This window comes from Pelecanus crispus, chromosome 7, assembly GCF_030463565.1.
Source record: "Pelecanus crispus isolate bPelCri1 chromosome 7, bPelCri1.pri, whole genome shotgun sequence".
NCBI classification, from domain to species: domain Eukaryota; kingdom Metazoa; phylum Chordata; class Aves; order Pelecaniformes; family Pelecanidae; genus Pelecanus; species Pelecanus crispus.
Genome location: NC_134649.1, coordinates 18,699,654 through 18,713,427, shown reverse-complemented (window position 1 = coordinate 18,713,427; position 13,774 = coordinate 18,699,654). Strand labels below are relative to the sequence as shown.

Genomic DNA, 13,774 nt, shown 5'->3' with positions numbered 1-13,774 from the left:
TTTCAGCTGCCAAGCTGGTCAGTGTTAGAGACTGCAGCAGTCTAACAGCTAACACAGCATTGCTATTGTTCTTCACATGCTGTGACAGGAAGTAGATTGGCACAAGGATGCTCTAATAATGCCTATTTTTTGTACCTTGTCAGCATAGAGATATTGGCAGCTTTGGCACAGAGGAAGGGAGAGCCACAATTGTTAAGAGTCAGAAAACAATGGCACAGGTGCCACAGTACATGGCCAGATTTTGAACTATCAGAATGCAGCTGAGAGCTTAGAGCTACAACTTCTTAAAAGGAGCATCTCCGATAGCTAGGCCATTTGTAAGTTTACAGTCATAGTATTTATACTCTAACCACATAACCGGATGTCAGGAGCAGCATCTGAAGCTGTCTGAACTACTGCATGTACATACATACGTGTTTAAGCTGCTGAGAAGCTGCCTTGTGGAGGAGACGGTATGTCCTAGGTTTGTGAAATGTGTGGTCATATAAATGCTGATGTGAACGCCTGAAGTTCTGCTTTGGCATGTAGTTGTTTATCAGATCATTCTGAGCACTACTATCAATGTATATAAAGAGAGAAAACATGCTAACATCCTGTTGTCTGGAGAGGATTTAAAACACATTTTGACATGTTGTTTTCTTACCAGCGCATAGCTGGCATTCTGATGGTCACCGAAGGCCCTCTTGTTTTGAAATCCGCAATGTCGGAATAAAAACCTATAAACAATTTTGTATTCATGCAGGCTATATTTATGCAGGTGGTTTGTATCTTTGTTTACAGAAAATAAAGACCGGTTCTCAACTGCCCCTAAGACTGCTTCATTGAACGTAGAGCTTCCCACACTCCCGTGCTTTGTCAGCCAGGCAGCAGTGAAATGGCTGCCCACAATCAGTTTGCAGTAACAACTGTGAGAGGTGTGACAGTGTGTTTTAACCAGCGGTATGTCAGTATCTGTGTCAGCATTTTATTTTACTAGTATTTTCATACATAGTTAAAGTGGTGTTCTTTATGGAATATTAATAACAACACCACTTGAAGCATGAAGATGAGTGCTGGGAAACACTGTGACTTCACAGCACAGAAGGCAATATACCCAGCTGAGGAATGGCATGAAAGTCCCAACTGTGTATCTTAAAACTGCCATGGACAAAATAGCTGCTGTTACTTTTGACGTATCACATCTGTTGGCATTAGGAGTTGTAGACTGTTTCAAATAGTGTAGTTTCAGGTAGAGAGCATCCAAACCACTGCACCAAAGTTGCAAACTCTCTGATGTGGCTGGGCATCAGGAGGATGCTACAATCTGTTGCATTTTCTTTAGAAATGAATGTGATGGATCCTGCTTGCAGTCCTAATGTTAAAATACTCTTCTGTCAGGAACATAGGGAAATCCTACAAGAAACCCTGGCTATCAACCAGAATTCCCTGAGAGAGAGGAAATCCCTTGCAGTGAAGATAGAATTTTAAAACTCCATTACTTTAGAAGATACTTTTTGCATGAAGATGGTAGTGCTTCGTACCAACCTCAGACTAATCCTTAGAATGAGTATACGGTTTCCATTCAACTCAGAGTTTGAAAAATAATAGTTAACAAATTTCTGTATGGAGACAGTATGTGTCATAATGCATACATTAGTTAAGACAACAGTGACATGCTATAGACAATCAGCTCTAAGTTTTGTACTTTGATATTAAGATTTTAATAATTGAGCATCACTAAACATTTTTATTAGGTGTATTTTCCATATCAGTAGAAACAGCCAGCTTTAAAAAGCATTCCTTTAAAAGTTTTTATAAAAATGATTATTTATTGAACTATGTGAAAACTAGTTAGTTTCAAGCTGTCCTTAGAAAAGAAGCTCAAATTTACTTTTTGAGGTTTACATCCCAAACAGAATGATTCAGCTCTCTGACAGTTCTTTGGTCCAGGCTTCCCAAATCACCTGCCTCAGGATCACATTCCCAGTTCTCTAGCAGGCTGTACCTGTCAGGTCAGGTGCTACCAGAATTGGAAGTGTTGTGGTAACCTTATAATGCTGCTCTTTTCTAAGTTGCATTCTTCCTTTGAATGGTTGATATATTGCATTGTAAGCTCAGTTGTAAATCCAGTCAGTACCTGCTAGTAATTCAGTTAATTGGCAGAATATGTGTTTCCCTTGGGAAACATGATCAGTTAATTGTGTTCTCACTTATTCCAGCCCCTTTGGTGCAATAATTTCATTGGATGCAGCAGGGTAAGCCCTCGTATTACACCAGTGAGTCTTAAAAAGTGTATTCAGTTGTCACCTCTGCTGTATGTTTCTTATGTTCTTGTGCTTCAGGAGCTATTCAGGAGTATTTTGAACTGTAGAGTTAGACTCTCTGCTACTTATTCACATCGAGTTTCTTTCAGGAGCTAAATTTTCTTACAATATTAATTTCTGTGCTTGCATCTTACAGTGGTATCCGCAACTAAAGTTGATTAATCTCCAGCTGTTCTGTACTACCTTTGCAGTTAATATGGGGAAAATATGTCAAGAATTACCTACTACGAGCAGTAGGGGGCAACGTTTCCATGAAATGTGTAGAGGTTTGACCTTTTTATTTCCAGTCTGCAAAGATGAAACTGTATATATACTTTCTGCAGTTGTCCAACTGTCTGAACCAAATACTGACTTCACGGTGTTAATCTAAAATTTCCTGAATTCTGCTGGGTGAGGAACAATATTTAACCAAAAATGCTGTACTTTGTTTTGACAACATATGTTTCCTGAACTGCAGAAAAGGTTATAAACAGCATATAACCAGTAAGTGCAACAATTTTCAGTAATTCAGTGCCATGATGTTTAGGTGATTTCTCCAGGTTTCTTTGCCCCTTGACTTTGCTGGAATGAATACCTAGGCAAAATCCTTAAGGGTTCTAATATAGAAAATTAAATTCCTTGATTGGGTGTCAGAGGAGCAGCAGTGACCTGCACCATGCTGAGGATCCCACCCAGTCCCTCAACGGCTTTTTACTTTTTTTTCTAATGAAATGGAAGCAAATTGCTGGCTTTAATTAAAGCTGACAGTGTTTTTCTCTTAGTTTCTTGCTGGTGATGAATGACAGACACTCCGTAAAAATCAGAGTGCAGTCCCTGCATGCTGAGTATAAAGCAGAGTCATTAAGATATGTGTCAGAAGGCAGAGCCCTAGCAGAGAGGGGAAAGGACAGAAGAGCCAAAACAGCTAGATGGTAATGCTGGGATATCACAGCAGTAATGGTCTTTTCCCTACACTCAAGACAGGCCTCAAACTGACCTCTTAACCCATGTATATGTTGACCTATGCTCCTCAGTTATGTTAAGTCACAGTTTGACTCCAAAATGGTTGTAACTGCATTTTTCTTTGTTTCTTAATGCTGTTATCAATATGTTTTTGTTTCTTTGACAGTGGAAAACAAAAAAGTACTAAAGTGAAAAGACGAAATAATTAACAAGTATGTGCATCTGTGTGAGAGGGAGGAATATTTCAACTTTTTATTGCTTTCTGCTATTCTAATGTCTCTGTCTCCAGGAAATGTTTATTGTGCATTACAAAATGGCAATGTTCTCCCAGAGGTCTCCCCTCCTCCACAGGTGACTATCTTTCACTCCAGGAGCAATCAGTCTGTTAATCTCTCCCTCTCCTCTTCTATTGCACAAACGTCAAAACAGGGAAATGGAGCCCAGTATAAATCATGTGTTGTGCTCTGGATGAGACAATTCTGCAACACACTCAAATTCTGCCCCCCCTTCTTCAACCAGCTGTGCTGCTTTTCACAGCTAAATCATTTTTTTTTGTTTTTGTTCCCCCCACCCCAATCCTTGTTTCTTCTCTACTTCAGCGGTGATCCCCCTGACTGACTCTGAACACAAGTTACTGCCTTTGCACTTTGCGGTTGATCCTGGAAAAGACTGGGAGTGGGGAAAAGATGACAATGATAACACCAGACTAGCCAAGTAAGACCTTTCTGTAACTTTAGTGTTAAGCAGTAAAATGTCTTGAGCCATAGTTGATTGAAGTATTGGGGGAACTGCTGACAGAGAGGGCTTTGTTCACATTCTCTGGTTACATGGGAGGAGAAACGGGTGGGTCTCCAGCTGACGGTCACAATTCAGGCTGCTGTTGCACCTCTCCTTGTTAAGAAGTACTGCTTTTTCTTTCAGGCTTTTTGACTGTTTGTTCCCTTCTTTTTTCATCCTTAGTTTGATTCTGTCTCTTGAGGCAAAGCTTAATCTTCTACACAGCTATATGAATGTAACATGGATACGCATACCATCTGAGACACGGGTAAGGTAAACTTCCTCCTCGGTCTAAACAACATGAGAGATACAAGGCACGAGAGGGTGTGGTGTAGGGTAGGCTGCCTGGAGTGGCCAGCTGCCTGGAAACACCTAAGTGTCTTAGCAGCAGGGACAAGTCACTCATGGCTCATTGTCATTGCAATCAGGCTTATAGATTTTTCTAGTTATTTGTTTCAAAAACACAGTTGCTAGTATATTTTTGCAACTCATACTCTGTTCTGAAATGTATTTTCTAGCTTAATCTTTCTGTTACTTATTTCAGTAGTCTGTGTAGTTCAGAAAAACCTTAAAATAGACCTTTTCTCACCATTGTTTTCTCAGAACTTTGGCTTGCTCTCGTAATGCCACTGTTAGGTCACCAATCCCAAGTCCTTTCTCTTTCTGAGAATACATTGCACCCCTGGACAGCTCCCAGTTTAGAGTGGCTGACAAAAGGCCACAGACTGGCGCTGAACTGGAGCCTGATTCTTTCAGAAAGCTATTTTAGAACCATGCCCAGCTGGCACCTAGTCAGCTGCAAATTTCTCTGCAAATTACATTGAATAGATTGAGGGGTTAGTCTGGAGGCAAAAGGTTGCTAGGAGAGGATGGAGGTGATTTAGACAGCCTACACAGATGGGATTTGAAAGGATGAACAGAACACAAAAGGAGAAAGCATTTAACAAGCTGCAAGAGAGGCAAAATCCATTTTTCTACAGTTTCTACAGTAGTAGCTGCCACATCAGGAAAAGGAGGGGCAAAATGGTCCTGTAGTTGTAAGCTGTGTGCCTGAAATTTGTGGGACCTGGGTTACCTCTCCCTGCTTCACACTTGCAACATGAGCATGGCCAGGTCACTTTAGCACTCATTTCATAACATCATAGAATCGTTTAGGTTGGAAAAGACCTTTAAGATCATCCAGTCCAACCATTAACCTACACTACCAAGTCCACACTAAACCAATCAAGGGTAGACTAGACTAAACCATGTCCCAAAGTGCCACATCTCCCCGTTTTTTGAACACTTCCAGGGATGGTGACTCCACCACTTCTCTGGGCAGCCTCTTCCAATGCTTGACTACCCTTTCCATGAAGAAATTTTTCCTAATTTCCAACCTAAACCTCGCCTGGTGCAGCTTGAGCCCATTTCCTCTCGTCCTATCACTTAACTACATGGGAGAAGAGACCAACACCCACCTCACTACAACCTCCTTTCAGGTAGTTGTAGAGAGCAATAAGGTCTCCCCTCAGCCTCCTCTTCTCCAGACTAAACAAGCCCAGTTCCCTCAGCCGCTCCTCATAAGGCCTGTGCTCCAGACCCTTCACCAGCTTTGTTGCCCTTCTCTGGGCACACTCCAGCACCTCAATGTCCTTCTTGTACTGAGGGGCCCAAAACTGGACACAGTTTTCCTCAAGTGGGGATAACAGCTCTGCTCCCAACTGGGTGGTGGGATGCTCAGGGATTCCACAGAGAGCGAGGGAGGACATTTAAGTACCCAGGGACAAAAAGCAGGTGTGCATTTCTATAGTGGAAGTATATATATCTCCAGAGGTTTGTGGGGTTTTTTTTGTTGGGGTGGGTTTTTTTGTTTGGCCTTTTTTTTTTCCCCTTCTTTGAATCATTATGGTTAGTTAAATGTTTCATATTTATCTTTAGCAGATTTTAGCTTCATGGTGCCTGAAAGCAAGGCTAAGTTTTGCAGGAGTAAATGAACAGAGCCACGTTTTAAAGTATCCTAGGATCCTCATTATCGCATTTTCAAGAAAGATGTTTTATCACCTTACCTAAAATATAACTTGGAACTCAGACTTCTGACACCAGTTTTATCTGCATTGTATTTCCAATAAGAATGAATACACTTTATTGTATTCCTCAGTCTACTTGCTGAAGTTTGATGTTTAATATTTCAGGCAAGATGGTTAGCTCTGATGCATCGTACCTTTGATTTTCATGCACCAGAGACCTGAACAATGAAGAAATCAATTTAAATAAGTTGGGTTTTGAACATAATGAATTTTGAAATATTGCAACATATAGGTTTGTGTGCTGCATCCCCCTCACAGCTTTCAGCAGAACCTCATTTCCCTTCCGTCACAACATTATCAGTTTCTTTCCATGCTCTCTGTCTCCGCCCTGGCTGAGAGGTAGCCTGTACTGTAGATACTTCCTACTGAACAGCCAATCTCTGTATGCTGGCCAGCCACTCAGCTGGTCAACACAAGTGGGGAGGTTGTGCTGCAGCCTCCCCCTCGACAGGAGCACTAACTTGCATCTCTCCATTATTCAGACACCGATTTTTCACAGAACCTCTGAATGACTGACCTCTATTCTACAAATGTGCTTAAATGAGCCAAAAGCCACTGTAGGAACAATCAAGATAAATAGTCAGGACAGCCAAGTAAGCTTTATTTGGTGAAGAAACCAGTCTGAAATGTCAGTGCGTAAATTAAAAAAGTACATTGAAAATCAATGTCAAAATCTATATTGGATTTGGGGTTTTTTTTTGCACCAAGTCCCTGTATGAAACTAATTTTGCTGCATCTAATTATAATTACTTTTTCATAGCAGGCCCCTTTGGCTCAACCAGAATCCCCTACAGCTTCAGCTGGGGAAGATGTTCAGTCTCTGGCTGACTCAATGGACTCGGACCGAGATTCCATCTGTAGTAATTCCAACGGCAATAATGGCAAAAACAGTAAAGAAAAAGAAAAGGACAAACAGAGGAAAGATAAAGACAAAACCAGGACGGATTCAGTTGCCAATAAAATAGGAAGCCTCAGTAAAACCCTGGGAATTAAACTGAAAAAGAACATGGGTGGTCTTGGAGGCCTGGTGCATGGCAAAATGAGCAGAGCCAATTCAGGGAATGGAAAAAATGGTGACACAGTAGAGAAAGTCAAAGAGAAGAAGTCTAAGTCTCGGAAAGGGAGCAAGGAGGAATCTGGACAGTCTGCGAGCACTTCTCCATCTGAAAAGACCACTCCATCTCCGACTGACAGAGCTAGCAACTCACCCATTGAAAAGATGAACACTAAATCCTTCTCTGACAAGCAGTCTGACCCATGGAAGTACAGCACTGATGTGAAACTCAGCCTAAATATTTTGAGAGCTGCCATGCAGGGTGAACGAAAGTTTATTTTTGCTGGCCTTCTTTTGACCAGCCATAGGCATCAGTTCCACGAGGAGATGATAGGCTATTACCTGACCAGTGCACAGGAGCGTTTCAACGCAGAACAGGAACAGAAAAGAAAGGATGCTGAGAAAAAGGCTGCACAGAATGGGTCATCTAGTAGGAAACTGGAGCCAGAAGCATATTCAAAAGAAAAATTAGAAACATCTCCTCAGGGTAGGGCATCACCCATCTTGCCTCAAAGCCATACGACTCAACTGGTTTTAAAATTTAAAGATCGCACTAGTCCCACTCCTGGGTCATTTTCTTCACCTAGTAATGGTGCTAAGAAAAGTGGACCCATTCCAGTATCTGCCCACTATAGCCATACGCCACCTGTTCAAAGGCAAAGCGTCATCCATTTGCATGATGTCAACTCCAAGCCATCGAGCTTCCAAGATGATACCTACAAGCCAGTGGTTGGCACCTTAAAAACCTGTGCCACCTATCCCCAACAAAACAGATCACTGTCTTCTCAAAGCTATAGCCCAGCCCGAATATCCGGTATCCGTACAGTGAACACAGTGGAATCGCTGAGCTATGCCATGCCTACTGAACACAAGTCTCAGACATACACAAATGGATTCAATACTGGTGATATTAGAGACTGCTTAGAATATGCTGATGAGGATGCTCCTCAGACCTGGTTGAACAATGATAAAAATCAAGGCAGAAGCACAGTTTGCCCAATATATTCCATCCAGCAGAACCGCTGTAAGAAGGAGAACTGTTCCTTTTATGGTCGTCCTGAGACTGAAAATTACTGTTCATACTGCTACAAAGAAGAGTTAAAGCGCAGGGAGAGAGAAAGCAAGGGACACAGGCATTGAGGATTATTCCGTGACTACTTAGTTTTACCATTTTCTTACTTACAAAGTAAACAGTGTTGAATTGCAGTAAAAGGAATCCTTAAAAAAAGAATAAAGGATTGATGAGTAAATAGTGTCTAGCTTTTCGCTTTTCCGGGGCAATGAGGAAATAATAGGATTAATTTATCATAAAGAAAACAAAATATTATTTTCCATTTTGTCAGTGTCTTTTTTACATATACTGGTAAGCTGAAGGGTTGTTTACTCCTTTGTCAGTGCTGTGTAAATGTTTGGTCAAAAATTTACTAATGGTGCCTGAATTTACACTGACATCACTCAGGTAGTAGAATGATAGGGGAAAGTCATAATACCGGAGATGTGGTGTTCTAGTAGGGTAGTATCTGCCTTGCAGACGTTTGAAATTCTATAGCTGTTATGAGAGTACTTTTTCCTCAGTAAAACCTAAATTTTTCATAGCCTTTTTTTTCAGGAGGATACTGATTTTGCATACTGCACATTTTTAACATGGCAGCATATTACATTACTACTAACATTTGTACTTGCTTTAGTCTGAAATTGCATGATTCGGGGAAAATGGGACTGAAAGGTCTGAATTCATGAGGGCTGTAGCTCTTCCTAATTTTAAGTTCTTACCAGTTATTTCTACATTTCCATAAAAAAGTAGATTGGAGCCACTTTTATTTGTACTGAATTTTTAAACAGGTTTTATAAAAAATACATGACTTGCAAGACTTCACGTCACCAAAAAAACCCAGAAGGTATAGTTTTGGGCACCTGGATTTCAGTAGTATTTTCATTGCTGTTAAAATTGAGAAAAACTGTTAAAATAAAATTAAAATATAAAAATTTTATTAGACTTGAAAAATTTGATGACCAGCTAGGAAATTTAGGATCATTTTAGAGCTGAATGAACTGCTTGTCAAAACAAATGTATTGCATCAATTGATTCCCTTAGCCATTGCATTAATTTAATCATTATTTATTTATTCCTTTCTCAACATTATCGAGTAATAGTTATTGCAAGCATAACTACTTCTGAGCCTTTCTTGAAGACTGTTTTGAGTCTTCGCCTAGAGTGACTTCTGTACCTGCCAGGAGGTTCCAAGACAGCTGTAAAATACCTCCAGTATGAATGGCAACTCCTAGCATAGGTTTGCACAAGTCTGATACCCAAATATTTACCTAAGTATTTGCAATACTTTTGAAAATAAAACTTTGCTCATAGAAACATTTCTGTAAAACAGACACCACAAATACTGTTAAAGTAGATGTATGATATTAGGAAGTTTTCTTGAATATATTAGTTGCCATTTTTACACCCCTCCACCATCAACTGGCATAATGTAGTAAGAATAGATCTTTTAGTGTTCTTCCAATTGTAAGCAATGAATCATTTACTGTTTACCTACATTTTTTTTTTTTTAAAGAGCTCATTTTCCACAAATGGGTGAAGTACTGCCTTCAAGACTGCTTACTCTGCCACCTAAAGGCACAGAACATGAGTTCTGCCTTATTCATTATGGAATAGCACTTTTCTGGCCCACACAGGAATGATTCTTTGCCAAAGAGTCTTTGTTTCTGATTCTTTTCTGCTGTACCCCAATTTTTACTCTTGACGTTGGTGGCACTATTTCACTTGCATACAGTTAAGCCTAGTTAGCCTTGAAGCCAAGCCTAAAGTAGTCTGTGAAACAAGATACACAAACTTATGCTGACGTGTACTGGCTTTCAGGAAAAGCACATAAGCTTTTGCTAATGTCCCACTGAAATTTGTGGAACTGAGCACATACTTAAAATTGACCATATCTTTAGGTTTTCTGCTGAATGGGAAGTTTAAAGAATAGTTTCAAAACAAGTCCATTAGCCACTCCTAAAAAGTCATGGTCTTTGCCATGTTAGCTGTTCCATGAATCCAGACCTGTACTTTGTATTTCTTGCCGTATTCTGAGCATACACTGAATGTTACTGAATTTGCCTTCCTTCAGAAAGGGAAATATTGGTACGCGTAATGAGAGGTTAAAGCTCCCATGTGACTTCTGTCTTTGAGGTAAGCACATTCTAAAACCCATGTCTCCAGTTGCATACACTGGTAAGCAGTATCCTTTTTTGGTTAACTTGTGATTACATATAAGTTCTCATTGCCAAAGAAATCTGTGATTGCAGATTATGCTAAAACAAGCCAGATCATGTTAAAACAAATCAAATATCATACTTGATTGTATTTGTTGTTGAGACTGAGAAAACTGACAGAATAAAACTTCATGAAAAAAAAATATTTAAGAATTCTTGGAGTGTTAGAGTAGCAGTAGCATTTGATACTCTGAGAATTGCTTCTGTGTAAAGTTGTGCTTAAGAAATATTACATTAGCAGCAAACTACACCAGCCCGTGTACTTAAGTCAGTTGTATCCTTTCTGAATGGGGAAAAAAGTAACAGCACATCTGTAAAAATAAGCAATTACCATGAGAATTTGCTGTTTCCCATTATTCAAAGGAGTTGTTTCTATAGTATGTTTTTAAGATCTACTACTTACAAAAGAAAGAGGTTTACAGGTGGTCAGTATTTAGATAAATTACTCTCTCCTAAATTATTGAATAGATTGTACCTGTGCATTAGATTATTTTGAAAAATTAAGTGGTCTTCTGAATCTTTCTGTATAGGATACAAAATTTCAGTGTTCACTATCATCCTCAAGTCACTCAGATATTTCCTTAAATATTTACCACTGCTGGATCACTCATTTTAAAATAACTGTTACATGAAATACCGACACAACACTTTTTAGTTGTGTCTGTTTCCTCAGAATCCTTTTCTTGGTATATCTTTGAATAATTTGCTTAATATTGCTGTTTTCTTTTAGAACTCTCTTCAAATATCCCACTATTCTCTTGTCCCTTAACATTTGATATTGAAAAGAAGTTGCAGGCCTACAACACAATTTGCCCGTTAAAATCTACCCATCTTTTCCTAGTAGTTGTCCTTTTTTCTCAGTAAGTAATGCTGTGATTTTTTTTTTCTTATTTCTGAGCTATTTGTGGCAGTTGTCTAAAGGTGATACCATAGTTGGTATTAAACAGTCCAAACATGCAGAAACAGTGCCTCTTCCTGAAGAAGTGATCGTCCCATTAAGAGTCTAGCTATAAGAGGAAATTTTCTACCTATTTTTTTCAGAGAGAATGCCCAGCTGCTCATGAGTTGCGTTCACCAGCACTGAAAGAAATTGTGTCATTCCTTAGCTAGGTGTGAGAGGGAATAATCTTCAAATGTATTATTCTGTTGCACTAAATGGCTAACCTTTGACTGCTCTTTTGGTTGATTTTTCCTTACATTGAAAGCATATGTAGCCCACAGGCCAGCAAGTCCTTTTCTGTGCCTGATCTGCCCTCTCTATCTATACCTTCCAGAGCTTGCTAGAGTTACCACTTAGACCCAGCTGTACAGAAATCACTTTTGGTTTTGGAGGACCCTGTTCATTTCTTCTCTTAGCTCAAGTGGCTGCAATACACATGCATATTTTTGCATTTGTATGTGCTTTTTCCCCCCCTCTCTCCTTCATAGCGATTCAACAGTTATCACTGTTGTCCAGAGTTCAAAACTACAGACTAAATCCTGGGTAGGCTGCACCTTCCCAGAATAGATCCAAAATCACCAGGAGATATTTAGGTTGGAGGAAGCTGGAATTTTTTTAATGTGTGAATGTGCAATTTTTATAATTTAAAAAAGGCTTAAGCCTATTATGCAGGTTTTTTTTACTTTGTTCATAAACTCAGATACAAAGGTCTGTTCGTAACAGAAGACGCCTGTAATACATAATAGGTTTCAGTCACACTTTATATTAAAGTTCCATTGAAAATGCTTTATAAAGAGTTAATAAACCATTGCTAGACTTCACAAGTATTTTTTCAGATGTGGCTATCAGTTGTAGCATATGGCTAACAAGCAGCTCATTCAGAAGGTGGTGGTGTAGATTATCAGAAATAACCAGATACTTGGGATTTTAAAACAATTGATTAACCGTTTGTTATTATGGTTCATTAAGCTTTATAAATGCAATGGAAATATAGTGCGTGACCCAGCTTTTTTTAGCAATTAGTTACTTCTTCCTAAGTCAAAGGTAACATTAAGGGGATCAGTGAAAGAAAGATGCTGTACTTGTAAGGTTTTGTGTAGTCCAAAATAGGCCAAGTGAAGTCTTCAGAGTCGTCTTTTCTAAACTTGCAAAACTCACGATGTGAGCAGTATTACTTGATAGATACAGAAAGCATTGAGGAGAGATGCTTAATGTGGTATTTGCGCACCATTGACTGCAGAACAAAGCAGTCTGCTGAGGCAATATCAGTCCTTGTACATATAGGTATATTCAGGGTAATCTACTTCTCGTGTGATGAATGTGTAGATATCAAAGATCAGCACAGATCTGACAAAATACTGCCCTCTAACTCTCTGATTCTGCAAACAGTTACACTGGTGCTCAACTTCACCAATATGAATAGTCTTCCTGACATCAAGGAGACTGCTTATTTTCAGAAACTTAACTGTTAAAAAGCATAAACGTTTGTGGGATCAAGGCCTGAGCCTTTAGCCAGTGTTTGTTCCCCTCAGGCTGCCTGACATTACTCTTCCAATGAGAGAATTGATGAGAATTTTGCCTGAGGAGTAGAGGGAAGCCTTAGGCCTCTTTGGGCTAAATCTACTGTCCTCTGAAATCTGTGGACAGAATCCCGTTAGTAGTGGGGGCCTTAAATCAGGTGCTTCATGGGCACACAAAATACTTGCAGGCTGGACATGAAAGTAAAGTATGAGCTAGCAAGGGAGTAAGGTCATCTTAACACTGGGAATGTTTTGCACGGGTAAAAATCCATGTGTTAGCAGAAACCACAATAATCTCAAATAAACATAGGTCCAGAGAAGCAAAATAACCGATGCTGATTGTAGATGGCTTTTCAGCTTAGTGTATTTTAAGTCTCTGTCAGTGTATTTGAAGAGTATTTGTTTTAGAGTATGGCAGCTTATGCAGAGGATCACCAAACAGTATATAGCATAGAATTTAAATTATTTCAGTAACAGACACTAGTATCTATTTTAATTTGCACATTAATTTCCAGTGTATATGACGAAAATACTATATTATTAAAAATGAGAGGAAAACAACACAAAGGTGTTTGTAAGTATGTTCTGTTTGTAGACTTAAGGCTGTATTATGTTGGAATTTTACAAGCCAAGTTTAAATTGTAATATAGAAATTATTTTTATATTATTTTCAAAATATGCTACAGAGCAATATTTTGCGCCTTTATTATAAACAGGGTCATCATTTTAGTAGGTTACCTTCAGAAATGCTGGTAGAAATGAACCATGAAAGAAAGCTTTGTAAATGTACTTGTTTCTAACTGCTCTGTCTGTTGTGCACATCTATATCTAATGCGAGTTGAATATACAAATTTTTTTTAATTGAAAAGCTTTAAATTTTTCTTCATATATTTTCGTACAAC

At 39.2% G+C, this 13,774-nt stretch overlaps 1 protein-coding gene across 1 annotated transcript in view; it reads left to right on the top strand.

Moving 5' to 3' along the window:
* OTUD7A (OTU deubiquitinase 7A) overlaps nt 1-8,282 on the top strand; it is a 54,685-nt gene extending 46,403 nt beyond the window's left edge. The window contains exons 9-11 of the mRNA XM_075714356.1: nt 3,845-3,959; nt 4,206-4,290; nt 6,849-8,282. Coding sequence (XP_075570471.1) covers nt 3,845-3,959; nt 4,206-4,290; nt 6,849-8,282 — 1,634 coding nt within the window. The remainder of the gene's footprint in view (nt 1-3,844; nt 3,960-4,205; nt 4,291-6,848) is intronic.
* Nucleotides 8,283-13,774: the final 5,492 nt, after the last annotated feature.